The 22,662-nt window shown below is 38.8% G+C and overlaps 1 protein-coding gene across 2 annotated transcripts in view; it reads left to right on the forward strand.

Annotated features, from left to right (window-relative positions):
- CCNY (cyclin Y) overlaps positions 1 to 22,662 on the forward strand; it is a 120,028-nt gene that overhangs the window by 54,853 nt on the left and 42,513 nt on the right. For both annotated transcript variants that reach the window (XM_005518677.3, XM_088061172.1), the window contains exon 2: positions 17,979 to 18,053. In XM_005518677.3, the coding sequence (XP_005518734.1) occupies positions 17,979 to 18,053 (75 nt within the window). The remainder of the gene's footprint in view (positions 1 to 17,978; positions 18,054 to 22,662) is intronic.

Consider the following 22,662-nt stretch of genomic DNA (forward strand, 5'->3'; position numbering starts at 1 on the left):
TATTGGATAGTATAAATTGGTGTAAATCCATTAAATTTTTTTTGATTTGTTCTTATTTATGGCAGGACCAAGCTCAGGCTGTTGTATAGATGTCATGTGTGTTGTAATTGTTTTTTAATTTTACCCTCTTGCCTTTGTGGCTTTTAGTTTTTTGGTAGCTTTTTTGATGATATAGAGTATATAGGAGCTCAATTGTTATTTCAGCTACATGGATGTGTACTTTGGAGAAACGTGCTGTCAAGCATTTGAATGCAAAAGAAGTGGCAAGTTTTCAGGCAAGCCTCCAAATCCCTCCCACATATCTGGAGATTATATAATCAAATTGTGTGTGTGTTTCATGTTGCTAGGACAAAGTAGAAACAGCAAATTGAAATTAATTCTCATTTTGTATAAGGAGGCTGTGAGGTGCCAAATTCTGCAGCATAATTACAGCAAAAGTAGTAGGGAATTTTTTGAGGGGGATGACAGGGATGAAGTACAGATTGGATCCAGACTGGTCACAGACAGTAGGTAAAGCCGGTCAGTCAAACCATTTTTCTTCACAACTCTGATGTGAATGAGAGGCAGGCAGAGAATGACAACTCTGTTGCCTTCTAGACAAGAGAGTTTTCTTTTGTAGGTTCTCAAGAGTCCAGTTGTGCCATTCAAATCATAATACAGCACTGTAAGGTAGTGAGTGAACATTTAAACATCATGGTTTGAGGACTTTTTGTTTACTTGTTGTGTTCCAATTCTAATTTGCCTCTCTAGCTGGCAATGATCAAGATTTACAAAATGTGGTAAATCTGTTTTAAATAATGTTTGTCAGAATGCAAACCTTACATTGAACATTTTTCTGTATCTAATTTTTAGAAACATGAACTTGTGGTATTTTGAAAAACATTGACAAAAATTGTTTCACCAGGGTCTTGGGATGTTTAAAAAACAGTAGCAGTTTTGATCTGCATTTACTGAAGTGTTTAGTGAAGTTTATCTGTGTCTCACTAAGCAGTGCTGTGCTTTAGGTGTGTCAGGCAGCCTGGTTTTGGTACCTGGTGAAGTCAGGATCCAGTCCTTCCATACAGCCAGACTTTTGTTGAAACTTCACTTTGTTGTATAGCTGCATTATAACCTGTACTTTGACTAACATGTGGAACAAATACCAGGAAAAATGTTCATCAAGAGTTTTTAGATACTAACTCGAGTTAGCCTGTAGTTTGGCACCTCCCCTGCCCATTGGTGGCTGGGCTTTTGCATGATAATAACCTAGATGGAAACTGAAATCTTGTGTTCCTTTCACAGGTAGGAAGGGCCCACAAAATGCTCTGCATTTAATCCATTTTCAAGAAGAAAGAAGAAAACAACTCAAAATACAAAACACAAAGCCTAAAACCTCTCTTTCCCTCTACCCAAAATATATTTTTTTCTGCAGAACTCGAAAATCTAGTCATTGTTTTACAAATGTTTAATCTATGGCTTCAGGGTAGATCTCTACCAGTAGGAAAATGAAGGTTCATGTTGAATTCCTCTTGGGCTTGTCCAGGTCCTTAGGCAATTTCCAGTGGATCAGCCTGTATTTAGTAAGAGATGGTACATGAGCATTGTTCCAACCAGAAAAATTGTAACATGGCAGTGCACTGACCTCAGAGTTAACTAGGGCAGTAACATGGCCTGTAGCAGATCAATAATTGAGCCCTTACTGAACATTTGGTTTGGACTTGTTTCACTTCTGACTACTGTGTTTTGATTCCTGCAGCTGCTGTACAAGACATGCAGTACTTCCCTTTTCCAGAACAAGCAGAAGGACAAATACTTCTGAGGATGAAGAGCACAAAGGTGCTCTCTGAGGATGAAAGTCCATATACTGCCATAAATTTGATGCTGGCTGGACAAGCAATCTGATTCAGTGGAGACAAGTTAATGTTAAACTGTGAGGCAGTGACAGCTTTGCTCCTTGCTTGAAAAGTACATGCTTGCCTAGCAATTTCCCAGCTTTGGGTTTAGGTAATTCAGATATTTTGGTAGCTCTCAACAATAAAGGACCTATTTGGTTTAATTTGTTTATTTTACTGGTTTATCAGATTGTGGTGTAACAGCATTTTAATGTGACTGGTGCTGGTTATACTGAAGTTCTGGCTGGCCTTCTCTCCTGTCTCTTCTGTGAGCCAGTGGCAGAATAATAAAACAGGAACGTAACAATATTTACCCTAAGACTGCACCCTGGGAATTCCCTGAGGTGTTACTATGCACTTTCTAATTATTAATGAATTTGTCTTCTAGGAACCTCTCTAATCTCTTTTGAACTTATTGATACTGTAAGAACTTCACTGGTGTGTGGAAAGTAGTTACACAGCATTAATGTTGCTGAGGAGCCTCCTCCTTTTGTGTGATTTGAGGATGCCCATATCTAACTGCATTTCTTCTGAATTCCTATAGCATACTTCCTGAGAAGGAATATTCAAAGCTCATAATATTGAAGAGGAATTTTGAATGCTTTTTCCCATGTGCCCCAATTTTTGCATTTATTTACAATTACCATTTTGTCAACCACTAACCAAGGTATTTTTCACAGTTGATGCCATTTGTGACTTTCTGTCCTGTTATCTACAGACTTTGCCATCTTAATAAAATCACTTCATGGTTTTGAATGTATTGAAAAATGACAGAGAACAGTTGTAAAAGTGACCATTTCATCCTGTGCTTCCTTTCCAATCTTTTTTGTAATTTGTGCCTGGCCTTTCTGAGCACTCAGTGTTTGCTTAGTTTTAGAAGCGAGAGACCTTGTTAAAGCCTTTTGATAGCCTTAAGCTGCACCAGAGGAGGTTTAGGTTGGACATTAGAAGGAATTTTTTTTCAGAAAGGATGATTAGACATTGTAATGGGCTGCCTAGGGAGCTGGTGGAGTATTTAAGGAAAGACTGGACATAGCTCTCAGTGCCATGATCTAGACATGATGGTGTTCCATCATAGGTTGGACTTGATGACCTCAGAGGTCTTTTCCAGCCAAGCTGGTTCTGTGATTCTGTGTATCTGCCAGATCTCCCTTATGCAATTGTTTTTTATCTTGCTAATATAGGACTTAAGGAAGTCTAAGAGATGTAACCTTCCATTACAAAAGCCTGCTCAATTTTCCCACTCTGTATCTGGATACTTTCAGTATCAGGACACCATTGTTACAAATATGTTCTTCAGAAGAGTAGGACCTTCAGGTAAATATCACAGGTCAATTTTCCAGGTAACTCCTGAATATATGAAATTGGTTTGGGTTTTTTTTTCACGTTTAAAGGGAAGTCAGAGTTGGATTTGGTACCTGCTTCTGTACATACAACACATGCCAGTAAAACCTCTCCTATGATGTCAACTGACATGTTTTAACAAAAAAACCTCTGATAATATTTGAGGTGAGGAACTGCTGTCCAGATTAAAATGACTCACTGTATTTAATTTTTTTTATTGGCAGATTAGACATAGGCCTTTGAATTGGAAAAAATTCATGTCTGCTTAGCAATTCTTTAAACATTTAATCTATGGTATGACTAAATGCATTCCTGACAGCTGTACAAATTGCTAATGATGTGGTTTTTCTTCCCTGTCAGTAGATTGTCTTGAAGGAGACTTGATGAAATCAGTCTGATTAGCATGCTGCATTAGGTATTCTCTTTTCTGGTTTAATCTGTTGTCTTTCTGATTCTCTTTTCTCATAGCAACTCTTAAAGCAGTGTTCTAGGCTCATGTGTGATGGTTTTAGCTGTTCTGCAGTAGCAATTCACTGTTGCCGCTTTCTGTTTGCGTGTCTAATGGGTTGAGCACAGGTCTGAATTTGGCACATTGAGCTATTTAAAGCAAAAAAAAGGCTCAGAAGAATTGAACTTGGTGAATTAAATTAGCATTTCCCTGGCAGGAAATAATAGGAAGTGTTTGTTCAAAAATGTTACATTACATATGGCCTGACATTTGGATGTATCTTTCCAGTAGCCTTTGTACCTGGAACAGTTCCCATAATCTGGAAATAAGATACTGCTTAATAAGTAAGCAACACATAGTGTCAATGTGAATAGTTAGAAGCATGGCTGGGTTAGTCTAGTGCATTGTTTTATATATATTTTTAATTAATTTCCTGGTATGTTTGTCAATAAATGTATCAGGAAAGATAAATGAGATCTATGTCCATCTCTGTGCCTGAGGAAGAAGAGAGACCAAATTGTATGATGACATTACTTGACATTTTAGTAGATCCTTCCCTGAATCTGGAAGGCTTCTTGGGGCTACAGGTTTTTCTGAAAAAAGGATCAAGTGTTCAAGCAAGTTTAATGGATATGCATGGTTTTGAGAAAAGGCTTAAAGACCAATGAAGATAAACTGATTCTGGAACTTTCAAGATTAGATACGATCAAAGAAACTTATTCTGTCTTTCCCAGATTTCTTATATGCCTGTATGCTGTTTTTCAACAGGACTCCTGTCCTGCCTCATCCTGTGCTGAGAATGGACTGGTCCAAGCAATGCATCAGTCAGTGCAGTGAAGGAGAGCTTGTCTGTAGGAATCTAGTGTGATTTGTTGGTGAAATAAAGATTGTATATGGAGGACATCAAGAGAGAGTGGGATGTGAGGACAAAGAGTCCAGGTTCATTCACGATGCATAGTGACCAGTCAGCAGCCTGTGCTGAGTGACACAGTCAAATCAGAAACTTTACAACCAAGAGAAGAGTAATTTGTTTTAGCCTTCGGTGACTGCATCTTGGTTTAGACTGAGGTTGTCATCACTGGTTCCATGTATAGACAATGGGAAAGGGTCAGTGTGTCCAGACTATGATGTATCTGTTCTATCCCAAACATTTATTTCAGGATTTTGTGAAATAGCTGCTAAACACATGCACTTCTAGAAGTGTGTACTTTGTTTATTGAGGGGCAACTGGATGACTAGCTCTGAGTTAGACATCTAAAAAGTAACTGTAAAGTTTGGACAAGATAGTCCTGTGACCTCCTAAGTATGTGATCTTCTTTTTCTGGCTGCCTAGATTGATGCTTGGAGTCTGATCTACAGAGGTATGGACTAAGTGCAGAATGGCACTGGGCTTTTAATGGGGCATTGGCTTTATTCCTTTTCCTCAGTTCCTCATCTGTAATGGAAATAGCAGTACCCCCTTGTCCTGGGGTGACTATGCTGCAAATAATTTAACATAATTTAACCTTGCTCTGTGACTTATCTTTGGCGTTCTGTTTCACAGTGCCTCTCCCGCTTCTTACCAATGGCACAGGCATCCCTGTTCTGGGTTTAATCTGTAAGGTTTTATCTGCCTGGATTTAGAATGGCTGCATTATTTGATCAGGTCAACCTCAAGACTTGAGTATTACATGTGATGGCACGTGACTTGGGGAAAACCAAATAGGAAATTGCTTTTATCCTTTTTTCAATTGTCCAGGGCTTTTATCAAGAGCTGGAGAGGTGCAAGATACTGAATCTGAAACTAGTTGCTTCACTGGGACTGGGTATTACTAGTCCTAGGCGTTGAGCCAGTGTAATCTTGGAAGTAATTTCATCTTTGGGACAAGAACAGAACATTTCTGTAGGATTTTGACTTAAAAGTAAATTTAAGACTTTTCTGTGGTTGTTTAGAGCTATTCAGATATTCAGATTAATATGTTAAATCATGATGAAGATAGATGGCAATGTTCGAGATGACGATAAATTCATGGCAAATAACAAAATATCACTGGAATCTCACTGGAAATGGTAGCTCCTGTAGTGACAATTCATAACATATTCAACTTTTGTAAGGTTCTTCCTCAAGATCAGCACTTAATGACTCTGAGCTGACTCTTCTGAGAACAGATGTTGATTAAATAACTGAGAGACTTAAATGTCAGTTAAAGATCTGTATCTCTTTTCTTCAGAGATTTTCCTCCTTGCTCTTTTTTGTGTGCCTGGTATGTGGGCTGCATGAGTGTGGAAGTCACAGGGGTTTAGGTTTTAGAAGGTGTAGTGTCTGGAGCAGGGGTAACGATGACGTGGCTGCATCTGAAGCGGATGCTTGTTCAGGAAGCAGTGTGCTACCTGTTCTGCCATCAGACTTTAATGGCACTGAGCCTTCGGGGCACGGGGGCAGCACGACAGCTGAGCAAAGCAGGTGTGTGCATATACGAACTGTGTATGTTTATGGGCCTTTGCATACACTGACAGATGTAGAGATTCACTGATAAGAGGTTTGTAATATCAGGTGACTCGCAGTTTTAGGTGTCAATTTGTATGTATGATTTTGACACTGTATCTTGGTAGCTTGGTAATTTGGTTGCCATGTGAATACAAATCTGCAGGGGAAAAATTGAAAGCCTGTTATTGTAGTTTGCCAGATATCCTGGGGTCCTCCACAGCAAAGATTACAAGTTACATTTTTGCATATTAAAAAGGCAGCTACTGTCCTTGAGGTCAGACATGTACCTTTGAAAGTGTTGTATAATACACTTGCACTGAATTTTCTGAGAAACCAGGGTCGATATTTTTCTCTTTGTATTTCACAGATTACCAACTTACTTTAACTTTGGGTCACACAGCTCAGTAGGGAAGCAAAAGAAAAGAAGAGAGCCTGGAAAGATGCCATTTTCACTGGTACTTCTAAAAAACATTTCTGTAAGGGAATGAGGAAGGGTAAACTCATCCTACCCTGCTGGGCTGCTGTGAGAGCTCCTCAGAGCTTCAATCAGTACCATAAGATGCCTTTTTCCAGATGTAGAGTTGAGCTGCAGCTCAGGCTTCTGTGCCCTGGTTTGCAGAATATAATGAATCTTTAAAGTCATGCAGTTTCTTGCTGATTTGTGTGGCAATAATGTCTGTGTTTTGAGGAATGGTGAAATGCATGCACCTTGGTGCAAAGCTGCAGATAATGTTTCAGTCTGAGATTCAGGCTCATAATGTCAGCTCAGCTGTGAAATGATGATGATTATGCTGCTAACTTTGTATTGATCTGTGTCTTCAAGTAAAATTGCCTCACTTTGCTGTTGGTTAACCCAATACTTCTGCTGACTGGTATTATGTGCTTGGCTCAGTGACAATAATTCCCTGCCAGCTGCTAACCTCTAGGTTAAATTTGTGGCAAGAGCAGCTGGGTTCACAGGCAGCCTTTCTTGGGGCATGGATGGCTTGATGTCTCTTGGTGGGAGAGCATGGTAATGCTGTTTGAAACAAGTGAAATAATTTGGTATGGCATCGGCTGGTGTAATTTGTTTAGGTCTGTAATGGTACTGTGTTTAAAAAATTTTACATGTGTCATGTAAAGTAGGTATCATAATGAGTGGTAAGTGAATCACAACGTAATTTTTTTCTGATACATTTATGTGAAGAAAAATAACTTGGTATTTTTTAAAATTATTAATTCTTTTAAAAAGTCTTTCACAATGCTTTATCTTCCCTTCTATTCTGTCTGCCTTTGAACCTAGTAGGGCAGAATAAATTAACTTTAAAGTGGTGTGTAAGCTAAGTAAAAGTGTGTTAGGGAGAAAGCATCTATGGTGCTCAGTGTCACACGGGCATTAGAGAAATGCATGTATTTTGGTTTGAGATTAATAGGACAGAGGCTTAGTTCCTTTTGTTGTTACATGCACTGTTGAGTGGGGCATGAGTGATGTTGAGAAAGCAGGCAGTAGCTAAGGAGTTAATAAATTCTGCTGGAAACGGGTGATGGAGCAGTTCAGGTGGTGACATTTTGTTGTTTTATGTAGAAATGCACTTGGAGTGGCGAGACACCAGCCAGTATTCCTGAAGGTGGGTGCAGCGATGGGATCACGTCCAGTGCGCTCTAGCTGGCTCCATGGCATTTAATCAAGGAGGGTTAATAAGAGTGAAGGTTAACTGGGAACTTGAGAACTGTGTTCTCAAGTGCCCACAAGTGTGGTCTAGTAACAAAATGAAAAGGTTATCAGTGAGAAAATGAGCAGGCGATGCGCAGCAAAGCCCAGGAGTGCAAAACAAGGTGCTGTTAAAATGGGCACTGTAGTTACTCTCCCCAGCCTACATTACTTAAGGCAACCATATCATATATGATTATTGAGGGGAAAAAAAGGTTTTGTGGAAGTTTTATTGTTTACATCACTTATAATATTTAGAGCAGACCATGCTTTTGAAAAAATGAGAGCAAGCCTTACTCTGTGTTTGTATTCTAACAGCAGAACTGAAATGCCACATACATTCCTTGGCTTTTGCTGAGAAGTGTTTAGAGCAGTTTTGCTTGGCTTCAGCTGTGTGTCCCTGACAATGTGCTCACACAGATGAGCTGAGGCAAGTGGCTGTTCGCAGTTCTGAGACCTTTGAGGGAGGCTGCTGCACCTGCTGGGTCTGACTCTGGCCACCCGTGTCTGCTGGGCTGAAACCTGCTCTCAGCACCATCCTCAGCACCAAGGAATCAGAAGCAATGGGAGGTCTTGTTTGTGATGGACTTGCAGGGCTCCACTTGCTGTTCCAGTGTAAGCTTTTAGTTCCAAAAGTCATGTTACACTCTCAGTATAATGAAAATGGCATTTCAGAGTGAATTTTTGTCCATGAAAACCTGTAATGTCCTAGGGAATGTTTTTCCTCAGCTCTGGAGTCAGTTTATGTGTATTCCAGCATGCCTGCTTGATGTCCCTGGATATCCTGCATATGAACAAGTTTTGAGCCCAGTTGCGATTCTTGGGCTAGGCTCCGTTGAACTCTTCATTTAATTAAAAAAAAAAAAAATAATAAAAAAAAAAATTAGAAGACTGGTGGGAGGCTTTCTGTGAGGACAATTTTCAATTAAAGTGTTATCGGTGTCCTTTATCCTGTAGCATGCCTTGGGCATGCTGTCAGGAAGGAAGGCAAGCATGTTCACACATGTGCACGTCACCATTCTTGCTAACTTTAACAGGAAACTGAAAATCCTAAAAGCACCATATTTTAGAAGTTGTTTCATTTTGCTGGCCTTAGATTTTCAGATCAGTGAAGTCAGATAAGTGAAGGGAAAGTCATACTCTTGTATATCAAGATATTTTGATCTAAAGAAGTGGCTTTTAGAGTAGACAGTGTTCTACATTCCATTATTTTATTTTATTTTTCTTACACTTCAAATGTTTCCGGATAATGTAAAATGAATCATGTTTCATGACATTGAGTGAGTGTGTCCAAAGGACAGTGAAGCTTCTGAAAGGACTAGAGCACAAATGTTAGGGGAGGGGGCTGAGGGAGCTGGAGGTGTTTGTCCTGGGGGAAAGGAGGCTCAGGGGAAGACCTTATTCCTCTCAAGAACTCCCTGAAAGGAGGCTGTAGCCAGGTGGGCATTGGCCTCTTCTCCCAGGCAATCAGTGATAGTACAAGAAGAAATGGTCTCAAGTTGTGTTGGGGGAGGTTTAGATTGGGTATTAGGAAACAATTCTTTACTGAAAGGGTTGTCAGGCATTGGCACAGGCTGCCCAGGGAAGTGGTGGAGTCACCGTAGAATCAGAATGTTGAGAGTTGGAAGGGACCCTGAAGATCATCCAGTCCCAGTCCCCTGCCATGGGCAGGAACAGCTTCCACTAGGCCAGTTTACTCAAATCCTTATCTGGCCTGGCCTTCAACACTGCCAGAGCTGGGGCATGCACAGCCTCCCTGGGAAGTCACAGTTAAGTGCTCCTTTGAGCTGTAGACTTGAAGAAAGGGTCAAGCTGTTAGCCTGACTCCAGCCTGCATTATGTCCTCAGTTATCTTCAAGTGTAGGTCCTAGAAGGAAATGACCCTCACTGGAATAGTCTTTAATTTCTGCTTTGTGCACACCTTGAAACATGTTCCAAAGGCTTGGAAGTGTGCAAATTTTTTTAAAGCATACTTAGAAATCTTACAAAGCAGGAACATACATTCTTCCAGCTGATATTTGTGTTCACATTAGTATTAATCTCAGAATACTTTTTACTTAGATTTTCTCTATGATTTTAACTCCTACAAGAAATAGTAGTTAGTGTCTCCATCTTAAGACGTTAATATTCAAGAACTGTTTTCATTCTCTTGGGTGTTTGCTATGCAACTTACATTGCCTGAAGGTCATGCTGCTGTTTTTGAAACGTGGTCTTTGTAGGCTTCATTGAGCTGTGTAACCTGTCAGTGACAGGACCGTCCCTGGAGGCCTCTTAAAAACTGTGTGTGTGGTGCTTAGGGACATACTTGGACCATCCGAGTGGTGGACTTGGCAATGCTGGGCTAATAATCTTACAGGTCTTCCTCAACCTAAGTAACTCTATGATTCAATGTCTCTATGTTATACTCAAAAGCCAAAGGAGCAGTATTTGAGAGTGATGGAAATTCATGTATGCACAGTCTTGCATGTTGTGTTAGGCACTTTTTATAGTGGATAGTTGCATTTAAATAAGGGGAATGCTCCTGATTTAATAATAGCACAGAACTGTTGCTCTCTTAAGTCCATATTGAGCTCTGCATGTAATAGAGAGAAATGGTCTTTTCATCTGTATTTTCCTGTAGGGAAGGGAGAAGTGTTTGCATTAATTTTTATTTTTTTTCTTGTCTTCTTCTGTCTTACATGTTAATAAAACTTTTAAAATTAATCTTGGTTACAGTTAAAGCAAAAACTAATAAGTGCAGTACTGGAATGTCTGAAAAACTTCCATGAGATGAGCTTGAGAGGGGAAGGATTTAATAATTGGTATCTTTCATGTTCTAAATGTAAGGAGACATTAAACAAGAAACTTATGTATCACATAATGTCAGATCATTTAATTTGCTCTTGAAATGTGTCTAGTTAGTTGGGAGAGACTGCTGTGTAAGGGAAAGCAAATCCTGAAAAGTGATGCAAAACTAAAAATCCTGCATACAAACCTTGTTCACCCTGTGGAAAATGATATCTGTGATTTACTTCTAGAAGAGAAAATAAATATAGCTGTGACCATAACAACTGCTCTGGGCTGTAACTTGGCTGACAGGTCAGGCATAACTACAGAAACAAACATTATTTGCCACAGAGGGTTTCTTTTATTGATGAACTATCTCTGCCTCCCTTGAATACTGAGATCAGAGCAGAGCCTGGATAGAGTCACCATGTAATTGGAACTTGCTGAGAAATGTCGTGCCTGTTGTTTGCTTGGAATGGTAGGCAGAGAACACCATAGCTCCAGGGGAGCAAAGATCACATCCAAGTTTTTCCAGCAAACTAGCCAAACCTGAAGGAGTTTACCCTTCCAGGCAATTGGCTCTTGAGAGCCTTCCTATTTCCAACTTCCTTTTCTTTTAATAATCCGTGTTAAAGTTACTGGAACATGATCACAAACATTTGTTCTTGCAAGAATACTGTATGCAGCTGAGAGGCATTTTCATTTGTGGTAGGTTAGTTGCTGCTTAGATTAGACATGAAATATTGTAAAAAGTTACAGCTTGATCTTGTGTTCTGATACTGGTAAATCTTTATGCTGTGACTGTGTGTTGTTTGAATGACACTGAAACTTCTAGTAGTGGATCTCACATCTTGGAAGTTTTAGTGTAAAAGCAGGTGCAGTTACTATTACTAGCCAGTGAAATCAGCCTGTGCAATTCAGTCTTGTTTTGGCTTGAAGGTTTTGAAAACCTCTGAACAGAAAGCACCTCAGTGCTTTATTTTTCTATCCCAGTGAATTATTTTAGTCCCGGTGTTTGATGCATCCCATGTTTTGGAGACATTGATGTATGGAAATCTCAAATGGAAACTTTACTGCTAGATTTAGTCATAGGGCTTTCCAAATGTAAGGTTGTATCATGCCTCTTTTGCATAAATTATGACACTTTCAAATAAAATCTAAGAAAATGGATAATTATGGTGAGGAAGCCTTTTCCAATCTTGTTTCTTTGCTCTCTGTTCTATTTTAGTCTTTGTTTTTATCTTCATTTGACTAGAGACAGATAAGGGAGATCCTCTTAGCTGAGGTGTCCTTTTAACTCTTACCAGCTCCTCAGGGAATGCTAATAACATAATGATGTTTAAGGGAGTATTTTCATTACCGTACACGTGGCTAATTGCTGTTAATAGAGGGGAACAGCCTGCCAGAGTAAGAAAGAAGCAAAAAGGCATAAGGTGTAATGAGACTTTTTGGAATTTTTTTCTAGGTTCACTGTTGGGGATGCTTATCTCCCTGTCTGTGCCTGGAGAATACTGTTTCTGTTTCTCTTCCCACAGATGACATCAGCTCATTCCTGTGGGCTGGTACAGTGAGAGCAGGAGCAACAACTTCGCTCTTTCTGCCAGTTGGACTAATTACAGCTGTGGTGCTGCTGGGGCACAGAGGTGGCACAGGCTGGGAGTCAGAGCTGTGCTGGTTCCCACCCGCACTGGGGCACAGGGAAAGCCCAGCCTGGGACATCTCAGTGAACGCTGTCCCCTTAGCTCAGGTCACCTGTGCTTCCCTTTCCCTTTGCTCCTGTGGTGATTGTCTTCCCTTCCGTTTTGAAACACTTCCTGGAAGTGTGTAGGGCTTAGATATTACTCGTGGCTTGCATTCTTGTAATTGCTCAGTAAGAATCTTTGTGGTCTTTTTGTTGTTTTCCACCCACTACGGGCAGTTTCTCTGTAGTACCAGGCTGTGGGTGGAGAAAAGATGGCAAAGAAGTAAAGTAATTTGTGTAGTGCCTTGTCAACTCAGTTTCCTCTGCAGCATGCCCTAGATAGGTCAGTTCTTAACCTCAAGTCACTTTAAAGAATTCAAGAAAATAATCTTACAGGATGAAGAAATATGGATAAATTTAATTTTGAAGCATATTATAAGTCATTAATATTGGTCAATATCTCTTTCCTAAATGATAATGGTGGCTGTGCAGTGGCAGTGATAGCCTGTGGTCCCAGGGTAAAAGGAGGAGAGAATTTCACCAGGTTATTTCAGAACTGAGTAAGACTAAAACCAATGGTTTACTCAGTTTAGATTTTATTCTGTTATCAAATCAACATCAGAGATTTGGTGTTGCGAGCTTACCTGACTTTCATTGTTCAAAAGGAAGGAAATAACATCTTGTTTTTGTAACAGAATAAACACGTTTTCAGACCTGCTCCCTGTGCTGCAGCCCACGTGCACTGTTAGAAAAGCAGCGACTGTGTTGGTTTTTCCTGTTTGTATCCCACAGAAGCTTTGATGTGTATTGCTCAGAAGTTAGTTGCTACAGCACCCATCCTTCATTCTGTTGTCATGCCCTTTCCTATCACAGTAAGATTCATGAGTTGAAGAAACAATTGGGTTTTTGTTTAAGTTTTGCCACAAAAGATTTAGTCTCATCCTTTACTGTTGTAATCTTGTCTAATGTGTTCTAACCACAAGTTTGATAATGTACCTCTTTCTGAAGAATTGCAGCAGAGCTTGGTGCAGTTTTAGAAAGCTTACAGATGTGCTACTGGGATTTGCTGAGCTTTTGTTCTTAATAATTTAAATATTGCTATTTCTGAAGATTTTATAGACCTTAGGTTTGAGGCCCCTGGGATCATCTGATCTGACCTGCATATGAATCATAAACAAGTAACTTGCATAAGTTATTCTTAAATTGGGCCCAAATACTCATGATGGACTAAAGCCCAAAGATGTTTGGCTGAAGCAATCTTCTTGAAAATGAAAACATCAGGATAAGCTGAATGCATGTTCCTTGGGTGTGGAGCTTCACTGCCTAATTGTCCTCCCTCTTTTATCATCCAAGGTCATAATTAAGATCTTTCTTTCTGCTTTCATTTTCCACCATTTTTGTTATATTGTGTGCTAGATTAGAGAGAGTTTTCAGTACTTACAAAGTTGTATGTGAAAAGCAGACACCTCCTAGTTTTCCTTTTTCTTCGGCTACAGTATCAAGACTCTCAATTGAAGGCATTTTCAGCAGTCTGTCCCTCTTGTAGCTCACCTCTACACTATATAAACTTTATTCTTACGGTTTGCTCTTTAAAAAGGGCAAACTGAGGCTGTGTTCAGTTTTTTTTTCAGTCATGCTTTTTATGATCTTGTTTTGAGATTTAAAATCTTGCTGGGCTTTAGCTCAAGTCTGAAGTCGAACTGTTTTACAGTTTGCTTCTTTTTATGGTCAGATTTGAATGCGGTTGCTGTAGTTTTAGGGATTAAGTTGCTCATACTGTACAGGGTGAATCTTGTTGGGGTCTTCTGGTGGTTGTCTTTAACTTCAACACAGTTATGTACCAAAATAAGCTATATGCACAAACTACTCTTTTTTTTTTTTTTTTTTTCCCTCAGACAGCATTTGATGTGATGCATCAAAATGGCCATTATAATAACTGTTAATTTGGCTGTTGCTAAACAAATAAGAGAATGCAATCTTAAGTGTATTTGCATGTATTTGTAACTGTTCTTGTCCAAATGCTCCAAAATTGTGTGAATTCTGTTAGACATTTGAGCTCTTATTTGATGTGTGTGTGAATCTGACTTAGCCTTGGCTAATGAAAAATTAGGTTTCATTTAAATATGCAACTATCAGTCACTCTATAAATATAGATATATGCATGTGTACATGTATTTATAGACACAGACCTTTGGTTCCTAATCTTTAGAAAACAAAAGCCCTGAAACTTTCATGGGGTACCAGACTGTTGAGGTGTTTACAGGATGTGGATTATATTTTGCATAACTTAACAGTCCTTTGGTAATGGAAAAAAGAAAACCCAAAACAAACTTGATCTTTGAACTAGGAAAAGATATAGAAAAAATATTCCAATTCTGTTTAACAGAAAAGAAAGCTACAGTGAAAGATTTGGGCTATCTACTTTGGACTGTCTACAAGACCATAGCTTTTTCTATTTTGGAGTGCTGGATAACTGTTGGAAGAAGTATCCGCTGTTATTCTTTAATTTGAAATCTGTGATGAGTTGCAGAGAAGGCTACTAGTAATGGAGAATATTTTTCTGCAGGTTTTGAGACTTAAAATTCTGGCTCTCATTTTCTTCTCCTTTGAATAATAGACTACTGCTTGTGTGAGTTTAAATCTCTTTATCTTTGTTTCATAACAAAATGGGTATACCTTTCCTATTATGGCTGCTTTTCATGATACTTTTCAAATACTAGAAAGAACTAGTAATAACACAAAAGCAGTATGAATATACTACTTTCTTTAGGGTGGAGTTAACCTTTTTATGGGTAATGTTCCCTTTGGTGATGAGTTACTAGCTTTAGATATTTGTGTATCATTTGATCTCTTTCATGTTCTGTTTCATGTTTTCTAGTGACAGATGTGTCAGGATTTGTTGCCGTATTCAAAAAGACATTTGTTTTAAATTTGCACAATGAATTAAGACATCTAAGAACCACCAGAGGCTGAAATCTAACATGTTGTGAATCATCCGTTCTAGTACTTCAGTGTGCCAGCAGGGGTGGTCTGGAGTGATGTGGTGCCACAAGCGTCCTGTGGGATACTGGGATTTGCCTTTTCCCTGGAGGAGCTGGGAGGAGTCGAGTTGCAGGTGCACACCAAACAATGCTTCTGCCTGCCAGACTGTGCTGTTCATCAGAGGGGCGTGGGGGACCAGCCCCTCTCAGCAGCATCTGTCCCCTTCTGGCCACGTTGTGCTGGGTAAAACAGGCTTTGCCTTTCCCCATACCCATGCTCTGCTCCTCTTTGTTCTGTGCAGGCAGTTGGAGAAGGACAGATGGATGTGTTTGGTCGTTGCAGTTGCTGGGGAGGATGTGAAAGAAGGGACGTGGAGAGAGGAGGATGTGTGCTGCTCTGTAGGGTTCAGTGGTGGGAAGGAGCCATGGTTACTCCCTGGCTGTGGACTGTTGGCACTGCCAAGATGATTAAAAATCCCTGGACTGTCCTCTGCAGCTGCTGAGATGGGGTTTTGCTGGCCTTCTTTCAGCTCCTGCCAGAAGAATAACAGTTTATCTGAGAGCCAGTGCTTTTTGGTAGTTCATGCTTTTTTCAGACAGACTTTTCAGTCCTCTGTTGGTTTACTGCTTCTGCAAAATACCACCTTGTAACTCAGGCATCTTGTCTGTAAGATGTGGCAATTGGTTTTCCTTTCTTTACAGCCCTGCAAACAAACTGTGAGCCTGTACCAGGTTCTTATTATTCTCCAAGCAGATAATTTCCTAGTCTTGAAGGAAATAAGAGCTTTTCTTGTTTTCTCTGTTTCGCAAGCTGGATTTGGTTTTGTATTCCTGATCCTATTTTATTGACTGAATTTGCACTGCTGTACTTTGAAATGTTTGTAGAAAAACTATCTGTAGTGTTATAAAAAGAAAAAAGTTATTTTTTATTTTTTATTTCTGGTGATGTATTGTGCTGATAAAAGATGAAGAGGTTGATAAAAGATAATGTATTTTGCATTTTTAAGTGCTGATTACTTTTCATGTTAGGAAAACATCTTGAATTTAGCTTAACAGAAAAGCCATCCTGAAATGGACAGTCTATACCAGCATTGTCTATCTCAGTGGGTGATTATTTTTTCTTCTGTATGTCTAACTAAGATGCATAGAGTAACATGAAAACATTCTAGTTCATAGTCCTTTAAAGTCAGAACTCGTAGCATAAGATGACATTCTTAGGATCTTCTGCAAACTTGTCTGTGATTTGTGGGACAATCAAAATAGCTTTCCCTTGAAATCCCTAGATTCCCTTTCCTTTGTGGCATTGATGGTGATGATAATAGTAATAAGAAGACCATTTGCAACTGAGAAGTTGCACTTCTGAATTTCTCGGTTCTTCCTTGTAGAAACAAGAACAAGTTTTTTCCAGAAGTTATGCCCAGGTTTTCAGCTGCATGTCAGGCTGCTCATCTTATGGACTACAGAATGCAGGGAGGTGAAAAGGAAACCAAGAGGGCATAAAAGGGAAAAATACAAAGTACATTTGTAAATGGGTGTGATTTGTGTGGTGAGGAGAAAAATGAAGGCAAGTGGAAGATGTAGTAAATTATTAAATAAAAGGGCAAGGAGAGCAGACTATGGGCATGGATGCTGAAGGAACAGGGAAAGCTCTAGATAGAAGATCTTGACCCTGGGGCAAAAGGACTTTGTTTTCTTTTCCTAAGACAAGACCTGGGGCTTAATTTCCACTTTTACTGAGCTTTCACAAGGATATGAAGAGGGGATGGAGAGAATAATAGAAATGCTGGGATAATCACAGAAGATAAACATCAGTGCTCCTATATAGTCTCACATAAATGCCTGCTTAAAATGCAAGAGAATGTGCATTTGGAGATAATGTAAGAGAACTAAGAGAAAGCCACACTGGCAGAGCAAGGAAATGCTAAAAAATTATGTGCTATTTTAGTTGCATGTTTTCCAGTGGATTCAGGCCTGTAAGCTTTAGCAAATTGGTAGTGAAGTGGAATTTGGGAACAAGTAAATTCAATGGATTTTAACCTTGGTAAGGAAAATCATTCATAGAAGTTTGTATAATGCATGATAAATTTGAATTTGTAACTGGTAAATATATTTTAGAACTAGTTTTGTTTTTTTGGGTTTTTTTTCTTGTAGTTGTGGGGATTTTTTGTGGGTTTTTTTAAAGTTGTTACAGCAAACAGAGTGTTAATCTGTGAAAGTGCCATGTTTTTCTAATCTTGACCATATAAAACACTGGCCTAGATTTTACTTGTTTACATTCAGTTGCAATAACTATTTTTTTTTTTAAATTGTGTCTAATCTTGGAAACCTGTCTATCTGTAGAGGGTTATGCATTTGTTTGTAATACATAATTCTTCAATAATTACATATAACAAAGTGTGCTCCTGTGCCAAGCTGTGGCTTTGGGGCATGGTGGGAAGAAAGTGATGGTAAATGGGAAATTCCTGACTTCTTGTGTACCAGCTTCTCAAGCTGCTTTATCTGCTTTAATCCAAAAGCAGTCCTTAGAACTGAAGTCTACTCCCAAAGCTGTATTGATGCAAATGATTGCATGCCAAAAAGAACCATTTGTGCAAAGAAGGATAAAAAAGCGGGCCTCTAGATAGATTCTGTTTTACAATATCTGAACTTGGTGTTATTTAAAAGAATGAGACAATCTGTGTCTGCCATTGAGTAGTCATAAATGGGTTTTGTGCTGTTCTTTCTTTCCAGATTTGAACATGGAATTCAACCCATCAGATCATCCACGGGCCAGTACGATATTTCTCAGTAAATCACAAACAGATGGTAGGTTACTGAATTTATTACAGTAGTTATCTCTAAACCCTTTGTTAAAATGCATGTGGTAGTCCTTTAATATGTAATTGCCCCCTCTCCCCCAAAAAGAGGCATTTAGAGGCATCATGTTAGAGTTTTAAGTAGTCATGCCTTTAGCTAATTGTCTTGTCAGACCAGTAGTAAAAATATGGGTGAAACTTAATATAATTGTATTTTAAAAATATTTACTCTAAATCCAAAATTTTTTGTGTAACTGTTTCTTAATTTTTTTTAACACTGAAAATTAGGCTTCTGAAAAAATGTGTAGAAAGTATTTTTTTAGAAAATGCCAGTTTATATGAGCTAAGAAGACATTCCAGGGTTTCTGTGATCTAGATGATACTGTAAATGAGTTCAGTACTAGATTTTCTTAAAATAACTCCCATCCTACCCAAACATTCTCTCTTCCTCGCTTGTTACAGATTTGATATAATCATGTTTGTCTGGAGTTCAGTTGGGTTTTTTTTATACATAGACAAATTGATCTTTAATACTAACATTGGTTAAACAAGCCTTCTAATAGAGTTAGTAGAATAGAAGCCATTTACTGTGGCTCTTTTGTTGCCTGTTGGACATGTATGACATGTTAGTTTAGAAATAAATGAATAATGGTTACAAAACACATTATTTTCTAGCAGGACTTTCAAACCAGTTCCTGCATTGTAATTCTGACTGTTCAGTATGAATTCTTTGTCTTCTTTTCTGCTGCCTATAAATGCTGCTTTTGATTTACATAGTAAATTGCAGTGTCAAACACATCACTTGAAAAATAATGTAGTTTTCACTTACTGTATATTTTTTGCTAGCTTTTGAGCATGACTAGAAAAAAGAGGATATACATTTAATCCTTAATTGAAGAGTTGATTATGTGAGTACCTCCTTTGACCTTGAGATTGTCTTTCTGAATTCAGCCCTGGCTCTGTCAGTGCCTCATTATATGGGTTTGGATGCTATTTACCACACTAATCTGGTTTGGTAGTCCGAAAAATGAATATGATAATATTTCCATAGTTGTATTATGAGGATTGATGTCTATTTTATAGTGAATTTGCTGTTTTGAAACTGTCTAATCCCATATGGATGCTACTTATTTCTTGTTACAGCTTGTTGGAAGAAAAGACAAAATAGACCCAAGTAAAACAACTAAAATTTTGACCAGACTGGATGATTACTCTTACTTGTAATATGAGCAGTTAATTTATTGTATTATGGAGTTAATTTTAAGCATTTTATAAAAATCTTTATACCCATGCTAGAGTTGGTCTATGAAACTTTGTTCTAGTTTAAGTAATGTGAAGAACATATTTTTGAGTAAGAACAATAAATTTAGTGAAACATTATAGAAATGTTATCAATGGGAGTGCAAGATCTGTTCAACTGTCCTTGATACATTGGAAAAAATACAAAGGCTATTTTGTTTGTACAAAAATAAAAAGATTCTGCAAACATTTATCTACTGATGTATTTCCAAGAACCATTGTGTTCTGGTGGGACAGCTCCCAGTACCAAGCATTTTGCTTCGCTGTACTTTGGGCCCCTTGTCAATCCAAGAGAGCTGTAGGAGTTATCACACGGTTCAAGGATGTTGCCTAACCAAAATGCAATAAAGTGCTTGTTAAGAGGAAAATAGAGGGATTTTTTTAGGGCATGTAGGGTTGTAATCTGACAGGTTGCTGTGTAATCTGGGGGACACCCAAGACTTCCTCAGATGATATAGAAGAGGAGAGCTGAGCTGGCTATGTTGAAAAAACACCCGACTTGGGCAAATAACTGCTCCATTACTTGAATAGTATTGGGCTGGTAAACCTTCCTGTTGACTGTAAGTGAAAATATTTCTATAGATAAGACCTGTGGCCATTTAAAATATACATTATACAATACGCAGAGAGTTGAGTAGCATCAGGATTCAGGGTTTCGTCCAGGATCTGGCTCTGGCTGTGAGCATAAATCTCATGGTTTTACAGTGGGTAATGGCCAAGTCCATCACTAGAGCTAGAGCGACTTGGCAATTTTACATCCAGAAAGTTCCATGTTTGGTTTTCTATTAGCTCTGTGCTCTTTGAGCCTCATTGGTAGTCTTACAGCATTCTCCTGGAATAGGAGCTGTGCTTGACCTGCTTGTGATCAACATGTGAGCGAATAGCAACAAATAAAATGAGACAGGATGTGGCATCTCTCTTTATTACGTGGTTTCTAATTGTCTTTGTTCTGTGAAGCCTGGATGCCATGCTAAGCATATAAATAGTCCTGCCCCTCATAGTCAGTAGTCTGAATGAATCCTTAATTACCTGTGCATTCAATGAATCTGTATAAAAGTTATAGTCATGATAAATATTAATTTGCTTCCTAGCTGGGGGAGCTTTTCTAAATGTTTCCATTTCCTCTGGGGATTTTCATGTGTGTGGAATTCTTCTTATTTGGGGAGCTGGTACAGAATATTGCTTGTTATATTTTTAACTTTTTTGAGTCCTTTATGCAGGTTCTTGTTTGCTGAGCTTGGCCAGTGAGCTGTGGGTGACTGGAAGCCCGTGCACTATTTAGTGTGTGGCTGTGATTAACCCAGGGTTTCCAAACAGCACTCCAGCAATGTAACTGCCTTCCCTTTATTTATTGCAAGAAGGCAATATTTGCTCCTCCAGGGTGCTGATAATGGTGTTTCCTGTCAATGGGTTCCAGCTGTGTGCCCCTCTCCTAACTTAGATTGGGCTTTACACATTCAATGTACTGGCTAAATTTTGCTATATCAGTGCAACAGTGGGCTTCAGACAAAACAGATTTTCAAACTGTATTTATATAGGCAGATAGAAGTGGAGTAAGCTGCTTGTAGACTTTAATGTTAGCTGGGACCAGTCTTCTCAATTAAAACAAAAATAAATGAGTTACCAACAATGTTGGTAATTCCAGCTTCCAAAACACAAGACGTTCTTATAGTTGTAATCCTCAAGGATTTTGTTTTTGACCCTGATATGATTAACATTAAAATTAGTCTATAGAAATGGTACAGTGAAAGTTTTTATTACACCTCAATGAAAAATACATATATCCATACATATACTCACAGGTGCCTCTGTGTATATTTCCTCACTCACTTTTAATTTCAGGATCCTTGCCTCCTATTGTGAAAGCTCAGCAATAACAGTTGAAAGTGCCTGCAGCAATAGGAATAGGTCATCGACAGGAGAATGAGGAAAACTGAGACAATTTGGCAGCATCTCTGGCTCCACTTGACGCTTATATTGTTTAAAAAAAACCTAGAAGTTTAATTGTTTATACTGACTCCAGATCTGTTCGGCTTCATGTCATCAAAATGCCTTGCCTGAAACCCAAAATCCTGGAGTTGCAGTTAGGAGTTTATGCTGCAAAACACTGGTTAATTCTAACAGGATGGTCTGGCCTGCTGCAGACCATACTGAGTTGTGTGAGCAGTGAAGCATTTTTAAACTGACTGAAGGCAAGTGATGGAATTACCTCTTTACAGTCATTTTGCCTTGTGCAATAATTGACTTCCCATTGTTTGAAGTGGGGGTTGTGATTACAAAAGAGAGTGGTTGTGACAGAATGGGTTTCTGCTCTGCCCAGCTCCCCACTGGCATGTGTGAGAGTTGAGCATTACACTACGGCAGAGTGAACCAGAAGCACAGAAAGAGGCAGCTGCCTTCCTGTAGTGCCTCACCTGAGCGGCCAAGCTGACTGAATTTCTGTTATATGGGGAGTCAGGGAAAGGAGGTCAGCATGGTGCTTGCAAAGATGTGCACAAGAAGTGCTTGAGCAGGCAGAAGAGGGGGGTGTGTATAAATACTTTAAAATATTCTTCTGGAGACTGGAAGTAGCAAATGGGATTGAGCTGTGAGTGATATTCTTGCTTTGGATAGGAAAGGATTGTACCTTCCTAGGGAATTGAATAAAGGATACAAATACAGAAGAAAAAAACTAAGGGGAATAAAGGTCATTAAAATGGAATTTGGAGTATATGTGCAGGCTGTATTTGTAGGATTTCAATAACTTCAAATAACTATTTGTGATTAAAATTGTTAATACTTAACTGTTGAAAATTTCACAGCTAATAGGTGTTAACTTTGAGTTAAGTATTATATTAGGTTTGCACACAGCTTATCAGAATTGTTTACTGCCTGTACATTGCAATATGTGGTACTAGACAAGTACTTCAACTGCTCATAGAAGTATCTGACATAATTTTGTTGTTCCCCTGTAGATGTCTTGTGTGTTTTGCTGGTGATAAATGCAGTGTGTGGAACTTAAGTATAGTGCAGTGTTTTAGCAGGATTTCAAGAGTTGAACAATTTACTAGGTCATCAGAATTTTTCCGCTGTTCCTGTTTAATTCTGTTTCTTATACAATGTCCATAATTGTGGATTTGAGCATATTCTAAGTGACATGGCTAACATCTGTCATGTGTGATTCTCCTTTCTGCTCCCTGGGAGGAAAATTATGTAAGGATTTTTCAAAGTTTTTTCTTATTTCTTTATTTTCATTTTATGTCTGCATTAAACACAATTATTTCACAGTATTCACACATACAGCCTTGTTTATGTGAGATTGCTTGCTTATAATAAATCAC

The sequence above is a fragment of the Pseudopodoces humilis genome, chromosome 1, assembly GCF_049639895.1.
Source record: "Pseudopodoces humilis isolate 2021_Gansu_Grassland_sample_001 chromosome 1, ASM4963989v1, whole genome shotgun sequence".
NCBI classification, from domain to species: domain Eukaryota; kingdom Metazoa; phylum Chordata; class Aves; order Passeriformes; family Paridae; genus Pseudopodoces; species Pseudopodoces humilis.